Below are 18,044 nucleotides of genomic sequence, written 5' to 3'. Positions count from 1 at the left end.
AGGCAAGCAGGCACCTGCCTGTAATTCCAGGACTCAGGGAGGCTAACAGGGAGGATGGGAATGGATCCGGAGTGAGTTTGAGGACAGTCTTAGAAACAGAGAGCCCCTGTCTTGGTCAAAACAGAAGAAAATCCAAACCCTAGCAAGCAGTTTGCATCACCATTACAGAGATTGTGTTTATGAAAGCCACTCTTACTAGAGACTTAAATCTATCCTCATTTGTAAACAACAGTTAAATATCTCCTGTAAAAGAAAAACAGAATCACCAGGTTGGTGTTAAATTTTTTAATGAATCTTTTTAAAACCTTGTATTTGTGCAAAAAAACCCCAAATACTGTAGACTCGGTTTCACTGCATTTAGCAGCTGCAATGGTAGAATGATTTCTGATTAACCAGTCCTAACAGAACGCTTCTACAAGGTATTTACTCCACATGATAACTCTGAGGAAGCCAAGTGCATTTACTTTTCAGTCTACAAAGTTTCAATTCTCCATTACACAAATAATTTCTCAAAATCTAGACATTATTCAAATGTATGCCAATTATACAAATAAAATGCATAAAAAGATCAAAAATATACATATTCTCTCAGCAAATTTTGTTACATAAATAAGAAAATATGTACAGCCAGATTTTCAAAGTCCAATCATCTTAACACTGCACCTGTGTATACAGAAGGTGCTAATAAAAAGTGGCAGATTCCTTTCATGACACCTACAGCTATTAAAATGCCTAAAACCAATCTGAGAGGGGATTAAGTTGGAAGACCTTAATTTTGAGTTCATTTATCCCTTTAGAATATTCTCCAGACAGATGACCTTCACACGTCTCACAGCAACCCCGACACCTGCTGCAGAAGACAGAGTATGAAGAACTACACAATCTACGCCTTTGTCCTCAGACAAGTGCAAAGGACTTCTCAAAGACTTAAACTTGGACACCGCTACATTACAGTTTTCTGGGTAAGACGAGCCACTGAGAACTCAAATTATCTGAGTCAGAAGCGTTGGAAGAAAATCCACACCCTCCAGAGATCTTTACACAACAAGCAAGGAAAGATGAGGCCCACTTTTCTCTAGGTCAGATGAGCAGGTTTACGGTTTGCCCCAGAAATTCTCCTTTCTTTTCTGAGCTCGGGCTAAAGTCTGGAAAGCCTGGAGGCTGGAAACCGCAGAGCGAGCGGAGATCTCAGACAGTCTGTCTGCATCTGTAAAGAGAATCCCAGGGTTACATCCGGGGGAAAACATCTACAGGACAACATTGTGCTTAATGTGCTACTGCCAGGAAATTGAAGCCGCCTAGGCTGGACATTGATGCTGGATCTCTGAGGAAACAAGGAACCCAGTAAGGAACCCACCTAGGCTCGACGTGGATGCTGGATCTCTGAGGAAACGAGGAGCCCAGTAAATGGAGCGTTCAGCTCATCATCCTTCATGGCCATTTTCCAAGTTCATCAGAGGTCAAACATGCCACTGTGATGGGAACTTTTTACATCATTGGAATCCCATCATGTCATTGATTAAGCACAGTTTCTGATTTCAATGCTTGGGGGTGGGGTCCTACTTTCAGAAGAAAACAGTTTGGAGCAAAGAACGATTTTCAATTTAAAAAGCAAAGTGCTGGGGCTGGAGAGCTGGTTCAGAAGCTACAGGCACTGACTGCCATTCCAAAGGTTCAGAGTTCAATTCCTAGCATCCACCCTGGGTGGCTCACAACCATCTGCACCTCCAACTCCAGGGGACTCCAATGCCTCTGGCCCAAGGGCACCTGCATACGTGTGCACATGCTCACATACACATTACCAATGTATCACCAAAAGTGATAAAAAGGAATATTTTCAAAATGCTGTGTTTTAACATGGTTTATTATATCACTTTTTGAAAATCTCACTAAATGTAGGGGCAAGTATTTGGCAATATGCTACCCTTTTCCCAGTACTGAAACTCCATATTCTGAGTAAACAAACCATCAGATATTTACAAAGACGGTTTATCCATCAAGACAGAAAGCAGGAGGAGATTCAAAGCGTCCAGATTTGTATTTCAGGACATAACTTGCTTTCCAGTTCACTGAATAAAGAGCTACAAGCTTACTAAAAGAGAAAAACCTTCTAATGAACTTAGCATCCAATATAAAGAGCATTAAATTTAAATTTATTTCCCAACTCAAAGTCAATAAATTCAGGAATTATTGCACTTCCTAGATTACAGCCGTGCTTCTCAGAATGGGACAACAGTTATTTTGATGGTTTACCTTAAGACTTTTTTTTTTTTAAAGGTTTATTTATTTTATGTATATGAGTACACTGTAGCTGTCTTCAGACACACCAGAAGAGGGCATCAGATCTTACTATAGATGGTTGTGAACCACCATGTGGTTGCTGGGGATTGAACTCAGGACCTCTGGAAGAGCAGTTGGTGCTCTTAACCCTTGAGCCATCTCTCCAGCCCTACCTTAAGACTTTAAAACTCCTTCCTGCCCAATCAAAAAATTTGACAGAATGAAGACTATACAAGGAGGAAAAAAAGAGTCTAATATCATCAATTACACATATTTTTAGAGATGAGAATGATAATATACAGGCATTTGAAAAAAGTATAAATGGCACATCAGGCCACATTCCTTAGACAGGCGGAAGCAGGCAGAGACATGGCTCTGCTAAGACAAGGGGAAAGACCCCACAGCACACAGTCCAGGGGACTGCTGTGTAAGGGGGAATAACTTCATTCCTATCCCAGGGCCTCGAGGACCTAATGCAGGAACGTCTAGACAAACGCAAACCCTAGTAACGCTCTGCAAAGGGGCGGACGCCGACCTAAGTCACTGCTAACTTACCTTCGTCATTAAAGGCGCCATGTGGAAGTAACTGCGTGTTGTTCATCCTTGGTTTTCCTACTTAAAGAAAAAAGACAGAAGACATTACTCTTTAGCTACTCAACATCACATTAGTAGAATGGTTTGCATGTCTCTCCCTCCAAACAGTCACAGTGAAACTGAAATGCTGCTGTGATCATAGGAGGCTGGACCTTTAGAAGTATACAAGCTGTGACCTAAGGCCATATTGGGGGGAGGGGGGGTCCTGCCACTCCTCCTCTCCACTTCCTGTCAGGAGACCTGACACCTCCACTAGATGCCAGCCCTTCTGCGTGCACCTCCCAGCTTTGAATGCCGTGATACACTCATCTCTGTTCGTTATACACTGCCCAATCTCAGGTGATCTGACACAGCAAGTCAGTAAACCACTCATGAAAGTAAGCCATCAGAAATTTTATCAGTTAGGTTTGTATATTAATGGACACTAACAACATCAAAGGGCCCCTGGGTAATTGTAATGTTTTTAGCAAGTACTTATACTATGACTAGTGCCTAGAACTCTGTCCAGTGATAACATTGATGTAACTTCAAAGAGACAAAGTAGGCCTCTTTTGAGAAGTGAGAACTCTAAATAGACATGTAGAAAGATAACAGAAGCTCACAGGACAAAGAAAACGAAAGCCTAGAAAACAGAACCCAAGTTGGAGAATGGAAAGCAAACAGAGAGATAAACATGGAATTACCCAAGGGGACAGTCTTACATCAGCAGAGTGGAGAAACTAAGAAGCAGCAGCCTGTGTCTGTGCCCAGGTGATGGGGGTGTGGCTGGGGCCACAAGGGACCCGAGAGTCTCAGTCTCCCTGCAAGCTGTACTGAAGGGAAGCCAGCACTCTGAAACCCTTTTTGTGCCATGGCTACAGCACAGCGCCTTCTCCTAATTTACCCAGCTAGACAACTGCCTCTCCCAGGAGTGTGACAAGAATATGCCTAAAGCTTTCTCTTTTTTCTATTTTTCGGAGCTGGGGACCAAACCCAGGGCCTTGTGTTTGCTAGGCAAGCGCTCTACCACTGAGCTAAATCCCCAACCCGCCTAAAGCTTTCTCAAGCTACTGTGACCACATGCCCTGTATCCAAGGACAGAGGCAGTAGAAAGGAAACAGAGAAGGAAGATTGCTACTTAAGAAAACTTCCTAGAAGAACTGATCGGTGGAAAGGTCTACTGGGAACCAGTAGAGTGAGTGGGGAGCACCCACTTCCAAGAAGCATCACTGTAAAGTATCAGTAGGATCTGCATGAATAGACAATCCCAAGGCCGGCAGAGAGCAGCCACCACATAGGAAAGCTGCAGGACAGATGCTGCCGGAGAGCTCAGCTGTGACAGGAAGACGCCCATCAGCAGGGCAATGCCTAACCAAACCCAAGGAAACCAGGATTTCCTTCAATGTGCAACTCTTGAATTCCACAACCCAGCGAGCAGCAGCAGGCAATGTCCAGGGACAGGTTTTGTTGTCCTTCCAGAAAAAGAAGCACCGCTGGCACCTGCAGGTCTCCTGTGCGCCCTGGTAAGACCCTGAGGTGCGCCTTTCACTTTCTGGAGTGAACTGTGAACCTGCGGGCAGCAGCACTGTCCGGTACCCACAGAAATCTGCTCGCTCACAGAAATCTGTCAGCCTGGGTTGTCTATTGAGACCTTGATGAAAGGCAGGAAATTAAAATAAGGAAGAAGGGGAGAGAGGGAGAGGGGGAGGGAGAGGGAGAGGGAAGGAAGGGGATCCATTATAAATTAAAAAGAAAATGAAATCACCTAATAGAACTGACTGGCACACCGTTCTTCTTATAGCAGGGATCTATTAGTATAACACTTTTATTTTTAAAAGATAAGAAATTAAAACCAAAATACTTACTGTTATGCTGAAATTCAGGGTCTCGAAGACGCCCCTGGATCCTGCTGGAAGGATGACAGTAAGGCAGGGTACATGGAGAAGGCTGTCCAGGAGTGTTGGTCTGATGGTCCAAATTTTTCAAAACAGGAAGAGTACCCTCAGCAACTCTGAGCACATTGGCGTCACAATCTTGTCGCAAAGGCAGGGGATCAACTGTTTTCATGCCGGCAGTAGGAGAAGTCAGGAGAGAGAGAGGACGGTGTTTTCCTTTCTAGATAAAAAAACCAAAAAACAAAAGATGCACACATGTGTGCAAAAGAATGGATCAACACTCAAATGTACAACAGTCACAAGTCACAGAAAGTGTGGGGAAAGTGACAGTGTCCCTGGAGAGATGGCTTAACCAGAGACAGGGAAACAGACCTGCAGACAGAAGAGTAAAATGTGCATTAACAGTGCGCTGACCTGACAAAGGTGGGGAGACATCAACAGAGTTGGTTTACACTAGTAAATCCCCCTAGAGCAGTGAGCCGTGAGTTTCATTACGAAGCAGCACAGTGCATATGTAAGTAATTCAGACAGATATAAGACAGTGAAGAGTCTACCTCGCTAGCCATTTTAAATCACAGAAGAAAAGCACTGGAGTCCTAACTGTTCCCTTACCAAACTGTAGAAATTAACTAAATTCATATAATATGCAGTCTGACATCCACGTGGAAAGCAGGAGCCTCCCACAGACCTGCAGGAGCCCAGCAAAGGCAGCAGAAGCCTTACAGCTGAGTCTGCTTTAACTCTGTAGTAATACTGCGGACACTCGCATGAGACGATAACACTGACACAAACCAAGACGTAGTTGACGGATGTATTCTTTATACTGTTAAATAGAAATCAAATGATACAAATCTGGAAATTAGATTTGAACAATAGTATCTGGTTTAAAACTTTAAACAATAGCTAGCTTCTATTACCGCCACTGAACTAAGAGATGCCTAATGCTGCAAAGTGTGTTCACAGTAGAGCTCAGTAAGAACAATTAGACAGAAAAAGATGTACACAAACTGACACAGAGCTAGCATCCAAAAGAGAACAATTAGATTATGAAACCGTGCTTGCCTGTAGGACACCGTTTATGTCTACACTGTCCCAAAGACCTTCAGGACCTCTAACAGTGCCCCTCAGTGTGTCACTGGGAAAACAGTCCTTTCACACTCATCCCAATTTTTAGCTTCTCACAGCAACAATGCTGCTACATCCTAGAGTTCCTGATGATGGAACTCCTTTGCTCTTTTTGGGTGAGTGAGGTGGGGTGGGTGGGGTGTTGAGACAGGGTTTCTCTGTACAGCCCTGGCTGTATTGAAACAAACAAACTCTATAGACCAGACTGGCCTTGAACTCAGAGATCTGCCTGCCTCTGCCTCCCGAGTGCTGGAATTAAAGGTGTGCACCACCTCAGCCTGGCCCGATAGTGCTTTTGATAGACAGTAGCAAAGTCACACCCAGACACAACAGTCTTAACCATTGCTTGGACTTCCACCGTGCCCTCTTGAGCCACAGATGTGACATGTACAATCTCCAACCGGAAGGATCTGTGACCAAAGAGCTGATGGTTTCTTCCCAAGAGAACTTAAGGTCCAGGAAAAGAACATAGATCTCCCATTTGCCTCCCTTTTTCCTGTATACTTAATAAATTAAAGTCACACTTAAAAAGGTTTGTTTTTCTTCCTATATGGCTTAGTCGCTCTGCCATCGTGGTTTTACTACTGTTAAAAGGAGCTGAGTAAGATAAAAGATTTTAATTGAAGGATCCTCAGGTTTAATGAAACTGACTGGGTCTAGTTCTGAACCTCAAGCCTCTTTGCTGGCACACTGTTCCAACTGTTCCTTGAAGAATAACCAGTGACTCCATTTTCTGTGAGTCAAACCCTACTGGCTTTTGCACTTCAGAACTCTGAGGGGCTCCCAACACCATTGGGACAACACTCAAACTCCTCAGCCTACCCACCTTTCCAGCCTCATTTCCTCCCACTCTTCCCTGCAGATCCACTACAACTTCCTCCTCCCCCTCCTTTTCTCCTCCCTCCTCTCCTCCTCCTCCCTCCTTTCTTCCTCCCCTCCTTTTCTCCTCCCTCCTCTCCTTCTCCTCCTCCTCCCTCCTTTCTTCCTCCCCTCCTTTTCTCCTCCCTCCTCCTCCTCCCTCCTTCCCTCCTCCTCCTCCCTCCTTCCCTCCTCCCCCTCCTTCCCTCCTCTTCCCTCCTTTCTTCCTCCCCTCCTTTTCTCCTCCCTCCTCTCCTTCTCCTCCTCCCTCCTTTCTTCCTCCCCCTCCTTTTCTCCTCCCTCCTCCTCCTCCCTCCTTTCCTCCTCCTCCCTCCTTTTCTCCTCCCTCCTCTCCTCCTCCTCTCCTCCTTCCCTTCCTCCTCCCCCTCTCCCTCCCCCTCTCCCTCCTCCTCCTCCTCCTCTCCCTCCTCCCCCCACCTCTCTTTCTCTTAGCACTCAGCACTCTTCCTTGGGGACTCACAAGTACACAGTGGTGGCTGCAGGAGAGGGAGGAGGTATGTTAGGCAGTTATGGTCTCTGGGAAGGAAGAGACATTTTTCTACAGTGCCATGACTGGTAGGCAGCAGGTGCTCTTGTAAAAACCTACTCACACGGATTCTGTTAAGAAACCCTACTAAAACAATGTGGGACCTCACCAAAACAACAAGAGGTAAGAAGAAGGGAAGGAGGGAAGGAGAGAGAAGGAAAGGCAAACTGGAAGAGGCATTAGCTAGAGGCAGGAGATGAGTGGAAGGTGTGTAAGAGAGGGTGATGAGGAGCAAGTATGATAGAAATACACTGTGTGTGTGTGTGTGTGCGTGTGTGTGTGTGTGCGTGTGTGTGTGTGCGTGCGTGTGTGTGTGTGCGCGTGTGTGTGTGTGCGTGTGTGTGTGTGCGTGTGTCTGTGTGTGTGTGCGCGTGTGTGTGCGTGCGTGTGTGTGTGTGTGTGTGTGTGTGTGTGTGTGTGAAAGTTTTCTGAACAGTTATCTTCAACAGATGGGCGCTTATGGGGGTGGGTCTGATGTTAAGTCCTGTTCCCCAATTGGTTCTTGATCTATTAGTAAAGATGTCTGAAGTGTTGGGAGTCCCTTGAAGATCTGAAGTGCAAAGATTTCTGGGTGGAAGGAGGGAGGTGGAACTTCCAGGTCCATGCTGGGGAGGCGAGGGGATGCAATAGGGGAGGGGGACTTTTGCCATGCTTAGCAGGAGGAAAAGGCGACCAGCCATGTGAGATTTTGGGCAGAGCGACCTTAGGCCACTTCTCCTGGTGGGAGGTTAGGGTGTTGAGCTGGGACTAAAGGTAACTGAGGAACTGAAGTTGAGGGCTGATTTAGGGTGTTGTGCTAAGAAAATTGGGAAGGGCACACTAGCAAAAGGAGAGAAGTGCCCAACTATTGAGCCAAGAAGACAGGTTGAAATTGAATGTGTGTGTGTGTGTGTGTGTGTGTGTGTGTGTGTGTGTGTGTGTGTGTGTGTGTGTGTTTCATCCACGGATCTAAGGAAACCTGGTTGGGAGCTGGTAGTGCAGCTCATTCTCAGAGCTTAAGGCGGGGTAGCAAACACTACACACTGCAGATGGCACCATTTCAGTCTCACCAGATACCCACTGCTCTTTACTTCCTTTCTTGGACAGAGCTCTTGAAAGACTTTTGTCTGGAGCCTGGGAATGCAGTCAAACGGTACAGCATTTGCTAACCATGCCCACAGCCATAGGATCAACTCCTACCACTACCAATTACAAACAAGCCTGCAAACCCACAGTGGTTGTCCTAACTTAACCTGTCTTTTCTCTTCAATCCCTTGCATTCCAGCTTTTACAAGATTCTGACTAAGTCTCATCCCTACTGACTTAGCAGCATCAACACTCACTTTTCTTGTGTGTGTGTGTGTGTGTGTGTGTGTGTGTGTGTGTGTCCAGTATCTCTGCAGCCCAGCTTTTCAAGTGTGCACAGTCAGCTCCCATCAACACATCACTCACATGGCTTGTAGGTTTCTCAAGTTGAGCACATCCTAAAGAGAACTCGTGCTATTTCCTGACACGGCTTTCCCATCTCAGTTAAATAGCAATGCCCTTTCTCTTGCTCAGGACAAATTATTTTTAGGTATTCTTTATTCTCCCCATGCTGCCTCCCCTTTCAGCATCCCTCAGCACACACATCCTCAATACATGCAGAACTGGACTTCCTCAGAAGACCCTCACCATCTACCACAACCCATAGCACCATCGAGTCTCCCTGGGTCTGGTAACTGACCGCTAGCTGCTTTCACACTTGCTCCCTGTTGTCCGCTCTCAGTGCAATGGCAGGAGGGACAGCAAACGCGTGAGTCAGATCACGTTCCTCCTCTGCCCTTCTAATACTCCTGTCTCGCCAAAAAGGACATGCTAAAATAAGTTTTCTACTCTCTACAAAGCCCTACACACTTTAGCACAGCACTACCTCTCAAAAACAATTCCCCAGACTATTGTCTGCTCCGGACACTAGAGCGAGCACATGACTGGTCCTCTCACCCTCAGAGACTTCGCGACTCTGTTCTCTCTGCCAGAACAGCGCCGCCCATGCCTAGATCCGTCCTGCATTTTTCAGACTCTGCTTCAGCACACCCTTGCTGGTGAGGACCTCCCTGACCACTTCCTGCTCGTCCCCTGCCTATTTCTCTCACAGCACTGATACTGACACCTCGCTATTGTGTTTAGCTCTTGTGTTTTACCTCCGATGTGACCGTGACCTCCCACTCCACTAGACTGAAGGCTGGAGGAGCCCTGGTGCGGCTTTTGTCTCCAGTGCTGCACAGTGCCTGCAATGTGGCTGGAACACAACTCTCAGACAGCAGAGTGTATGTGTCTCCCTTCCTGACCAGTCACCACTAAGACTATCTGAATGAGGATCAGCAGCAATACAACGTCAAGACCAACTAAATAAGCAAATAAGTCCGAGTGCCTTACTGAGAGTTAACAGGGTTACCTCCCCATACAATAGTCTGAGCCTACATGTCATCTATCCCATGAGACTATGGGACCCAAGAAGAGGTTCCCTCTGAAATACAAACAGCTACCTTAGTAATGCCTTTCTTCAGAGTCTCCAAGCCATCTTGGGAGGATGGTCTCCTCCTTTGCTCCAGGGCTGACGGCTTCGCTTTAGCTGGAGACACTAAGACCGCTCCACCTGGAAAATCCCAGGGAAACTGCATGTCAGTCACGCTAAGCTACAGGCTGAAAGGGCAGATGACAGGTTGCAGGGCTGACCATTACCAACAGCTGGAGTTGTGAGATCATGGTGAGTCCGCTGGATACCGAGCTCTCTCAGTCTTGGTGTCGGAAGTCTGCCTCCCTTCCCTGAGGAAACGGAAGACGTTTCTGACCTAAAGAGTGAGACAATCTATTAGGAAGCCTGTCTTCTAGAAAATATGATCAAAGCTGCATCACCACCATTATGCAGCACTGTAATAAAACATAAACTGTCTAAGAGAAGTCTACTTTCGTTTCAGGTTTACATGCAGGGAGCCTATAACCCCAGTGTTCAGGAGGCAGCCTCAGGAGAGTCATGAGTTCCAAGCCAGCTCTGGCTATATAGGGAAGTCGCTATTTAAAAACAATCCTTTTAAAAATTCGTAATGCATATGGAGTTAGAGAAACTGAGCCTAGGAAGGAGGAAGATCATTGTAAGTCAGCCATCCATAACAAGGAAGTCTTCCGGTTAGCCAGCACCCAAGTTCCCCATTACCTACATCCCTGAATGAACAAAGGGTCTGGCTACAGACAAGTGGACCATCAACTACAGCAAAGCCCCTCCCAAAGCTGTCTGCACAGGAAAGCACCGTTACTGGCTACTCGCAGAAACCACTTTAAAAATATTACAACAGAGTGGCCTTCCTTTCTCGTCTGATATTAGTGAATCCCAGTTCCCCATGCAGTCATTCTCCTGACACAACGATCCTGGCCAATCCTCACCACAGCACCTGGGTGAGAACGCTGATTCCTCCCCACAGTGCACAGTGCCTCATTGCAGTCAGTGTGGGTCAAATCCCAGCACATGCCGTGGCAGTCCCTACAACTCCGTTCTTTATTAGTCACAGCCGCCAGTGCACCGGCACACATCAGGCACGTACCAGAACGTCCTATATGCTGAGGAACTTAGGTCTCACCCTTCTGTCGGTCCGTCTGCCTTAGATGTCTGCATGTCCACTTTCTGTAGCTCTCCTGCACAGACCTGCTTGTCCTTTCCTCTGGCCTCTCTCCCGTCCTCCTCCCCACTGGGCTCCTCCTGGGTATCTTCCTTCTGTGTGCCCTCCGCAGCATCCCAAGCCAACTTCCTCCTGGCCATGGTGGGAGCCTCTGGCAGCTCCAGGCTCCTGATGGTATTTTCCAGGGGCTGTTCTGCCAATGCAACTTTTTTCTCTTCCAGTTTGGTAGGAGGGTGTTTCTGGAGGGTCCTGTGGCTTGTAAGATCTCTGCATTTCAAAAAAAAAAGACTTTATTTGTAAACCTGCATTTGACGTTGTATAGTTTATACCGGCTTAGAGAGTACATGCCTTCTGTCACCTGGTTCCCACCCACGCCGAGGGCCTTGTCTGGGTACTGAAGGCATTGTACAGTACAGTAAAGCTACACCAAGCGGCCACTAAATATTCCAAAAGTAATACAGTGACCTACTTTCACATGTTTACACTTGCACTTCTGGGACAAAAGGGTAAAAGATTATCTGCAAAATGAAAGGACTAACTCCAACTGAGCTAATTTGCCACAACTAAACTCACATTCAGGCACAAGTATGCAGATTCGAACTTTTGTATTTTAGATTCATCTTTCCAAGACATTATTAAAGAGTATTTTGTGAACTTTTAAAGCAAGGTCACATAATAAAATCTATAACTGAATTTGGTGCATGTGATTACATGAGAATGCTCTATTTGATTAGCTACATATCAATGTGTAATTTTCCTTACAAAGAGTTAAATTGTGTTCAGTTTAAAATTTAAAACTGCAGAGAATTCTCTACAACTAGAGGCCCAGTTCCATATGAGCCACAAAAGTCACCAATGAGTGATGATGGATACATACCACTAGCTTATATTCTCATGTTCTTATGGTTGCTCTTAACATTCTGACAGCCCTGGTACACCTATCTTATGGTTATTCTAGTTCTGTTGTCACAAAGAACATTGCAAAAGTGAGCTACCCAGAGCTCTGTATTACTTATACGGAGACACAAACAGCAAGTGTCATACAGCATACTGGCCACAGAGAGTCGGTTTTAAAGTAAGAGACCCATTTGACTGGACAGCAGACTGTGAGTTAGTCAGGTCATTTTCCTTCGTCATCCTATGATGCACGAAAGCTACAACACACTCTGCTCGAGTTCCACAAAGACCATCTCACCCAGCAAGATCCAGGGCTTGGATGTTGCTACTAATGGTGCCTTCCGAGCTTGCGACTGAGGAGACATCCCAACAGCAGTTGCTGTCAGACATAATCTGATTCAGATGGTCCCGAGAAAAATGCGTCCCCTGAACTCGCTTCCGATAGGACTCAGCCTTTTCCCGGAGCTCCTTAACCTAAGCAAGAGTTCAGATGTCTTCCATTATTGTCAAGGCTCTCCTACAAATACTGACAAGTACATAAGAAAGCAAAAGCACAATTACAGCCACAGTCCAGGGGAAAAGGCAGGCAAAGTCACACCACACACACTCATCCCACTGTGCATTTCAAGCAGAAATTAAACAATTAAGCAAAAGCTTAGTGCAGCTGTTTTACTTTGGACTAGTAGGCAAGGAGACATCTGTAGTAGCTAAAAGAAAATTGACAGATGCTTTACTCCGACGGAAATTACACACGTACTCTATGCATTATCATAGTTTTTAAGAACTCAAAAGCAACCAACCTCTGCATACCACATGGCATTTAGAGAACCCTAGGGGAGGAATACAGAGACACACTTAATGAAGGTTAATGCCATAAATGAGTACTAATGGGAATCAATGAGACGCTGTACCTTATTATTCTTCCTTCTAAATATATAGTAACTTGTCAATACAAGTACATTTCTTGAATCCTTAGCACTATTTAACTCAGTAACCAAGACATCTTAATACTGCTCAAGGGTTAGCCACACTCTTGCTGGGCTGTGATGGTGTTGTGATAGGTAACTGACTGCCATCCCTCCATCCCCACCTCTGGAAGAGTGGTTACATGCCAGTGACTCCCGGTCTGGCTTAATCCCCAGCTTTCTGCCAGCTTCTCCTATTACAGAAGACCCCACTAACATTGTGAGATTCCCTCTCCAAATCCCTCAGGTTCCCTTGAAGTCAGCAAAACTTCAACTTTAAAAAAAAAAAAAGGACAAAAGGACAAAAACAAACAACACACTAAGTGTATAATAGAAAATAAGTCCCTCCCAAATACTGATGATATACTCAACAAGACAGTAAGAGTTTTTAAAATCATGAGGAACTATAAACTACTTTGAATTCTCTAATTTGCAAATAATGTACTTTCATATGAAAAGAACCCAACTACCATCTGAAACCTGTTTATTTTATACAAGACACTGCCACCTGCTGGCTTCTCTAAATGTTACCTATGCAGTGAAAGAAAGCTGAATTGTTAAAATTCTGCTTTAAAAGTGTTGTTTGTTATATTTAGTCACTTAAAAACAGAGTTCCCACACTTTTGTAAAGTCTTTTATCCCTTGACAATTTATTTTAGGTGTAGCTGTTAACAGTCTCGGCTTCCCAGGGAGAGATGTCTCATGCGTTACCATCAGGCCTCGCTCTTCGCAGTAGCAGCATGTGCAGAGGCCAGGGTGATCGCACTGAAGCACTGTCTATACTGGTCCAGAGTGGGGACTGAACAGCAGAGGGAAACAGGGGCCAGAGCTATGAAACTCTCATATTCAACAGGCTTACAAGACAAAGGAGGCCAACCTGTATGAAAATTACCACCCTAGCATCGGCACAACCTGTCCCCTGGCAGAAAAACGAGGACATAAACTGAAGGGCAGATTCACAGGCCTCCAATCAACACGGCCTTCAGTGCTGTGCAGTGGAAAGACCAGTCAAGGCTGAGTCCTGGTCACTCAGGAGCTCCATGTGCTTAATGACTAAGAGAATGGGGGAAGGGCCCTCTGCACACGGCCATTTAGAAAGGATGGAGAGCAGGCACTTTATAAAACTCTGTATGACTATTCAGTTCCATTTATTAATGACATATGAACTCCAATGCTTTCCTAAGTCTTCATCAGCCAACCTTCCTAAAACTGTCAGTGCTTACATTCAGTTTTACACTTACGTGTCTACAGTCCTAAACTAAGAAGAAAACTGAAGAGGCTGATGTCTCTCAAAGTAAGGTCCTCTATGGGCAAGAGGGGAAAATTGAGAGTAGATTCTAGAAATGACCCCTAGGTCCAGGGACCAGGACTACTATAAAGGATAAGAATACATTATTCCCAACTGAATAACCCACATAGTACTGTCCCCAATGATGGGGTATTTTATAAGCCCTGGTAAAGAGAAGCCTCAGATGCTAAAAGCATTTGCTGCTCTCGTATAGTGCCAGTTCAGCTTTCAGAACCCACATTAAGTGGCTTACAGCTACCTATAACTCCAGTTCCTGGGGATACAATTCCCTCTCTTGGCCTCCATGGACACACATGCATGCGCGTGCACACACAAACATGCATACACACACAATCTAAACACTGTACGTAGAATTTTTCATTACTGAATCATTTTTCCCAATTTGAACTAAATCATTTAAAATGTACATGCAGAAAAATAAAATTCAGAAAACTGAAAACCGAATGAGGAGTGACTTAGACCTGGTTCTTATAACATCTGTCAGATTACAGGATGTATCTCAAATGTGGCTCTTTATCTAGAATCAAAGTCCTAACTGTCCTCAAACGTCACACCAATAACCAAGCCAAAAGGATGTACATGCCAGCACCATGGTGAGCCATGCCTGTAAAACCTGCATGGGAGAGGCTGAGGCAGGAGGACTGCTATGAGGCCAAGGTTAGACCCTTTTCAAAAACCAAAACCAAATTAACATGAAACAGATTCCGTTATTAAAGACAGACTTTTATGAATGTTACCAAGTAGCAGAGTAACAAAGGATGCAGGTGTGGGGTACACAGTCACATTCAAAACCAGCTCACACAGGCTGTCTTGCCCATGAGTATGTACATGGGACTTAAGACAGAACACCCAGTAGTTTTGCTAAAAACAGATTCCCAAAGTGCAGAAGTGAAGTTAGGATCTGAACCAAGAGCCAGAACGTGTTAATGCTGAGATTGTGGCTGGAGAGACGGCTCAGCAGGTTAAAGTGCTTGCCCACTTCCCCCCAGTATAATTCTAGCACTGGAAGGTGAAGGAGGACGACCATGGGATCTCAATGGCCAGCCACACAACCTGTCTGTGAGCTCTGATTCAGTGAGACAGTCTGTCACAAAAAGTAAGGTGGCAAGCAACACCAACCCTAGGCCTCCACATGCACAGTCATGTATACACACTGCATGCACCACACATACATAGCATACACGCAGGGAGGAGAGTGCAGAGTACTTGATACTCAGGTTACTCAGGATCAGCCTTTACATTACAGCACAGCATTCTCCCTCGGAACAATATAAAAATGTCACTGTCCTCCAAATGCATTAAATGTCTAGAGTTGAGACCTAAATACCAACTTCACCTCAGTTTGAAGAAACCACACACTGGCCAAGAATCTTTCCAAATCAAGACTGTCTCAGACCTCAATCCCTGCCAACTGGCCCTCCTCAGTCACACGGTTCTGTGTCCCTGTTCCCTCCTGCCCCGTCCAATCCCCAAGACATACTCTCTTTGCCAAGACCTAGATACCAACAAACTGTGCAAGGGCATAGAGGATTCAGTCCTTCCTCCATCACGACGCCTTGTGATACTCAAAGTTTCTATTTGATGTTACCAGAGTGAAGAGACAAATGGCCCAGATGAATGGGAGCTGCAGCCTGAGCTAGGCTTGGTAGACAAGTCTGAGAGTAGCTGCAGTGGGAGCCTCTCAGAGCAGAGCACTGAGGGGGCGTGGCAGGCCCTTGTCTGGGAGGGGCCACCTCAAGGAGCCAGCCACTCAAAAAGGCCAGACCAATCAATCCTCTTTGGAAAGAGAGATGGAAAAGAATGTCTATTATTATACAATCCAACCAAAAAAAAAGTTTTAAATTAGCTTGTGCCCATGAGGAGGACTAAAAAGTGTAGAGACAGCTGTACAACACTAATTATACAGTAATATAAACCTCTATCATTTCTCCTTTAAGGAGAAGCCCCACTTCTCAGCCTGAGCATTTAACTGCCCTCTCCCCGCCTTTTTTAGATGCCCAGCTTCTCCCCTATCTCAGGACACTCGAGAGTAGAGCTTGAACCTGCATGAGCTGTCCTACACGCAGTGGTGCAGACTGAGGCAGTCTTTCTAGCACATCCATTACCAACAGAAAGAACTGCAGCTGAAAGACAGGTCTGAGTGGCGTGAGAACCCAACCACTAAGGAGCCAGCCTGTAAACTGAACTTGCTACAACTATCAGGTATTTCATGGTTTTTAAAAGAAATGACTTTAATAATCAATGTAGATCTCCACAGAGGTCAGTATGAGAAGAGTACGCACACTGGTAAGTTGGCAACTATGATTTTAAGATGGCGGGATCTGGGGTTCTGTTATTGCATCATCCACCTTTAACTTGTGCATGAAACTCACTGTGAAACTGTGGCATAGGCTGGAAGGACATGTGAAATCAGACTCACCTGGTGCGACAAGCTCTCCTTCACACGCGTCCAAGCTCCAGCCTTATATAAATACTGGGCTGGGCTCAGAAATTTTGCTCTATATTCAGAATTCACCTTTCTAAGAGAGACAGAATGCATGTAAGTATTTTAGCATGGTGACCACCCAAATATGACCATTTCCTGATAAGATACATACCCAAGCCTTTGATGTCTCCAAGGAGCAGGCTTCTTTATAGGCTGGTCTGAGTCTTCCGACGCCATGTCTACTTCTAAGTCTAAAGGCTCGTCTGCCTTATTATATTGAAATGGAAATAATTTGAGCATTTATGCTTAGAGATGTCAGACATTAAAGTAAAAACATACATGCTATAAAGGTGGGCCTGGATATTCTACTACATTCTGCTTCTAGATGTTTAGCTACTAAAACAAAGCAAAAAACCAAAATCAACAAGTTTTAAGACCAAGGAATTTAGATCCCTGATTTTATGGTTTGGTTTTTTTTTTGTTTTTTTTTAAACATTTATTTATTATGTATACATCATACAGCTTTCTGCCTGCATGTATGCAACTACAGGCCAGAAGAGGGCACCAGGCCTGATTATAGGTGGTTGTGAGCCACCATGTGGTTGCTGGGAATTGAACTCAGGATCACTGGAAGAGCAGACAGTGCTCTTAACCTCTGAGCCATCTCTCCAGCCCATGGTTTGTTTTCTTTAAAGATGAATTTAAAGATTAACAAATACCATCAAAACAATGCTACTACATATTGAACAGAGATTTTAAATTAGCCCTTAAATTTATAAAGTTTTGCTAATTATCCCAGAGTTATATAAAATAATACTCCTCATCCAAGAATGTCATAGGTCAAAAAAAGTGTATGTGTGTGTTGTGTGCACGTGGATGTGTGTGTGCACGCACATGTGTGCACATGAGTTCATGTGTGCATGTGCGTGCATGTATGTGCATGTCTGTGAGCATGTGTGTGCATGCACACACACAGGTATATAATTTTACTTTTAGTCACATACTTTCTATTTTTAAAAACCACCCAGCATACTCTGTGATGATTCCAGACTACTGTCAACTCAGCATACCTGTAAATTCTCACACAAACCCAGGTGCCTATTTTCACTGAAGTAAATGATATGAATTATACTAACTGTAATTTTACATAAAAAAATCTTCCCGTAAGATAAATGTGTGCTATGTTTAACAGCTGCTACTTCAGAATAGCATCTCGATCATTCCTGCTGCCCTGAAACACACACCACGGCAGCCCAATCGTTTGATGTTAGACTTGGAAGACTTACCTGCTGCACTGCTAAGTGTGTCGTGCTGTATTCACTTTAGCTATCTGTCTGTCTGTCCCCCAGCAGCCTAAGCACTGCTGAGCCTTGGCGTGTCTGACCCTGTACTCTCAGTACCTACACTGACCTGGCTCCACATAAGGAGTCAATGTGCACCTGGCATTTGCTGAATAAATGAACGAATGCTAGATAAGAGAGAGCTTCAGGTGGTGACAAGGGAGACACGCAGAATCGGAAACCCCTGGTAGGAGG

The 18,044-nt window shown here is 45.0% G+C and overlaps 1 protein-coding gene across 14 annotated transcripts in view; it reads right to left on the bottom strand.

Moving 5' to 3' along the window:
- Positions 1 to 270: 270 nt before the first annotated feature.
- Mdm1 (Mdm1 nuclear protein) overlaps positions 271 to 18,044 on the bottom strand; it is a 36,431-nt gene continuing 18,657 nt past the window's right edge. For 5 of the 14 annotated variants that reach the window (XM_063263492.1, XM_063263496.1, XM_063263491.1 and 2 more), the window contains 9 exons: positions 16,682 to 16,776; positions 16,504 to 16,603; positions 12,109 to 12,284; positions 10,875 to 11,180; positions 9,982 to 10,091; positions 9,786 to 9,895; positions 4,719 to 4,968; positions 2,836 to 2,895; positions 271 to 1,207 (listed from right to left, as the gene is read on the bottom strand). In XM_063263492.1, the coding sequence (XP_063119562.1) occupies positions 1,095 to 1,207; positions 2,836 to 2,895; positions 4,719 to 4,968; positions 9,786 to 9,895; positions 9,982 to 10,091; positions 10,875 to 11,180; positions 12,109 to 12,284; positions 16,504 to 16,603; positions 16,682 to 16,776 (1,320 nt within the window). In that variant the 3' untranslated portion in view covers positions 271 to 1,094. Of the gene's footprint in view, positions 1,208 to 2,835; positions 2,896 to 4,718; positions 4,969 to 9,785; positions 9,896 to 9,981; positions 10,092 to 10,874; positions 11,181 to 12,108; positions 12,285 to 12,610; positions 12,641 to 16,503; positions 17,966 to 18,044 lie in introns of those variants that run through there. The other 9 variants (XM_008765400.4, XM_063263489.1, XM_006241387.5 and 6 more) reach the window with 4 other exon arrangements.

This window comes from Rattus norvegicus, chromosome 7 (genome assembly GCF_036323735.1).
Source record: "Rattus norvegicus strain BN/NHsdMcwi chromosome 7, GRCr8, whole genome shotgun sequence".
NCBI lineage: Eukaryota > Metazoa > Chordata > Mammalia > Rodentia > Muridae > Rattus > Rattus norvegicus.
Note: the sequence above shows the minus strand (reverse complement) of the source record. Positions and strands in the feature narration are given on the sequence as shown.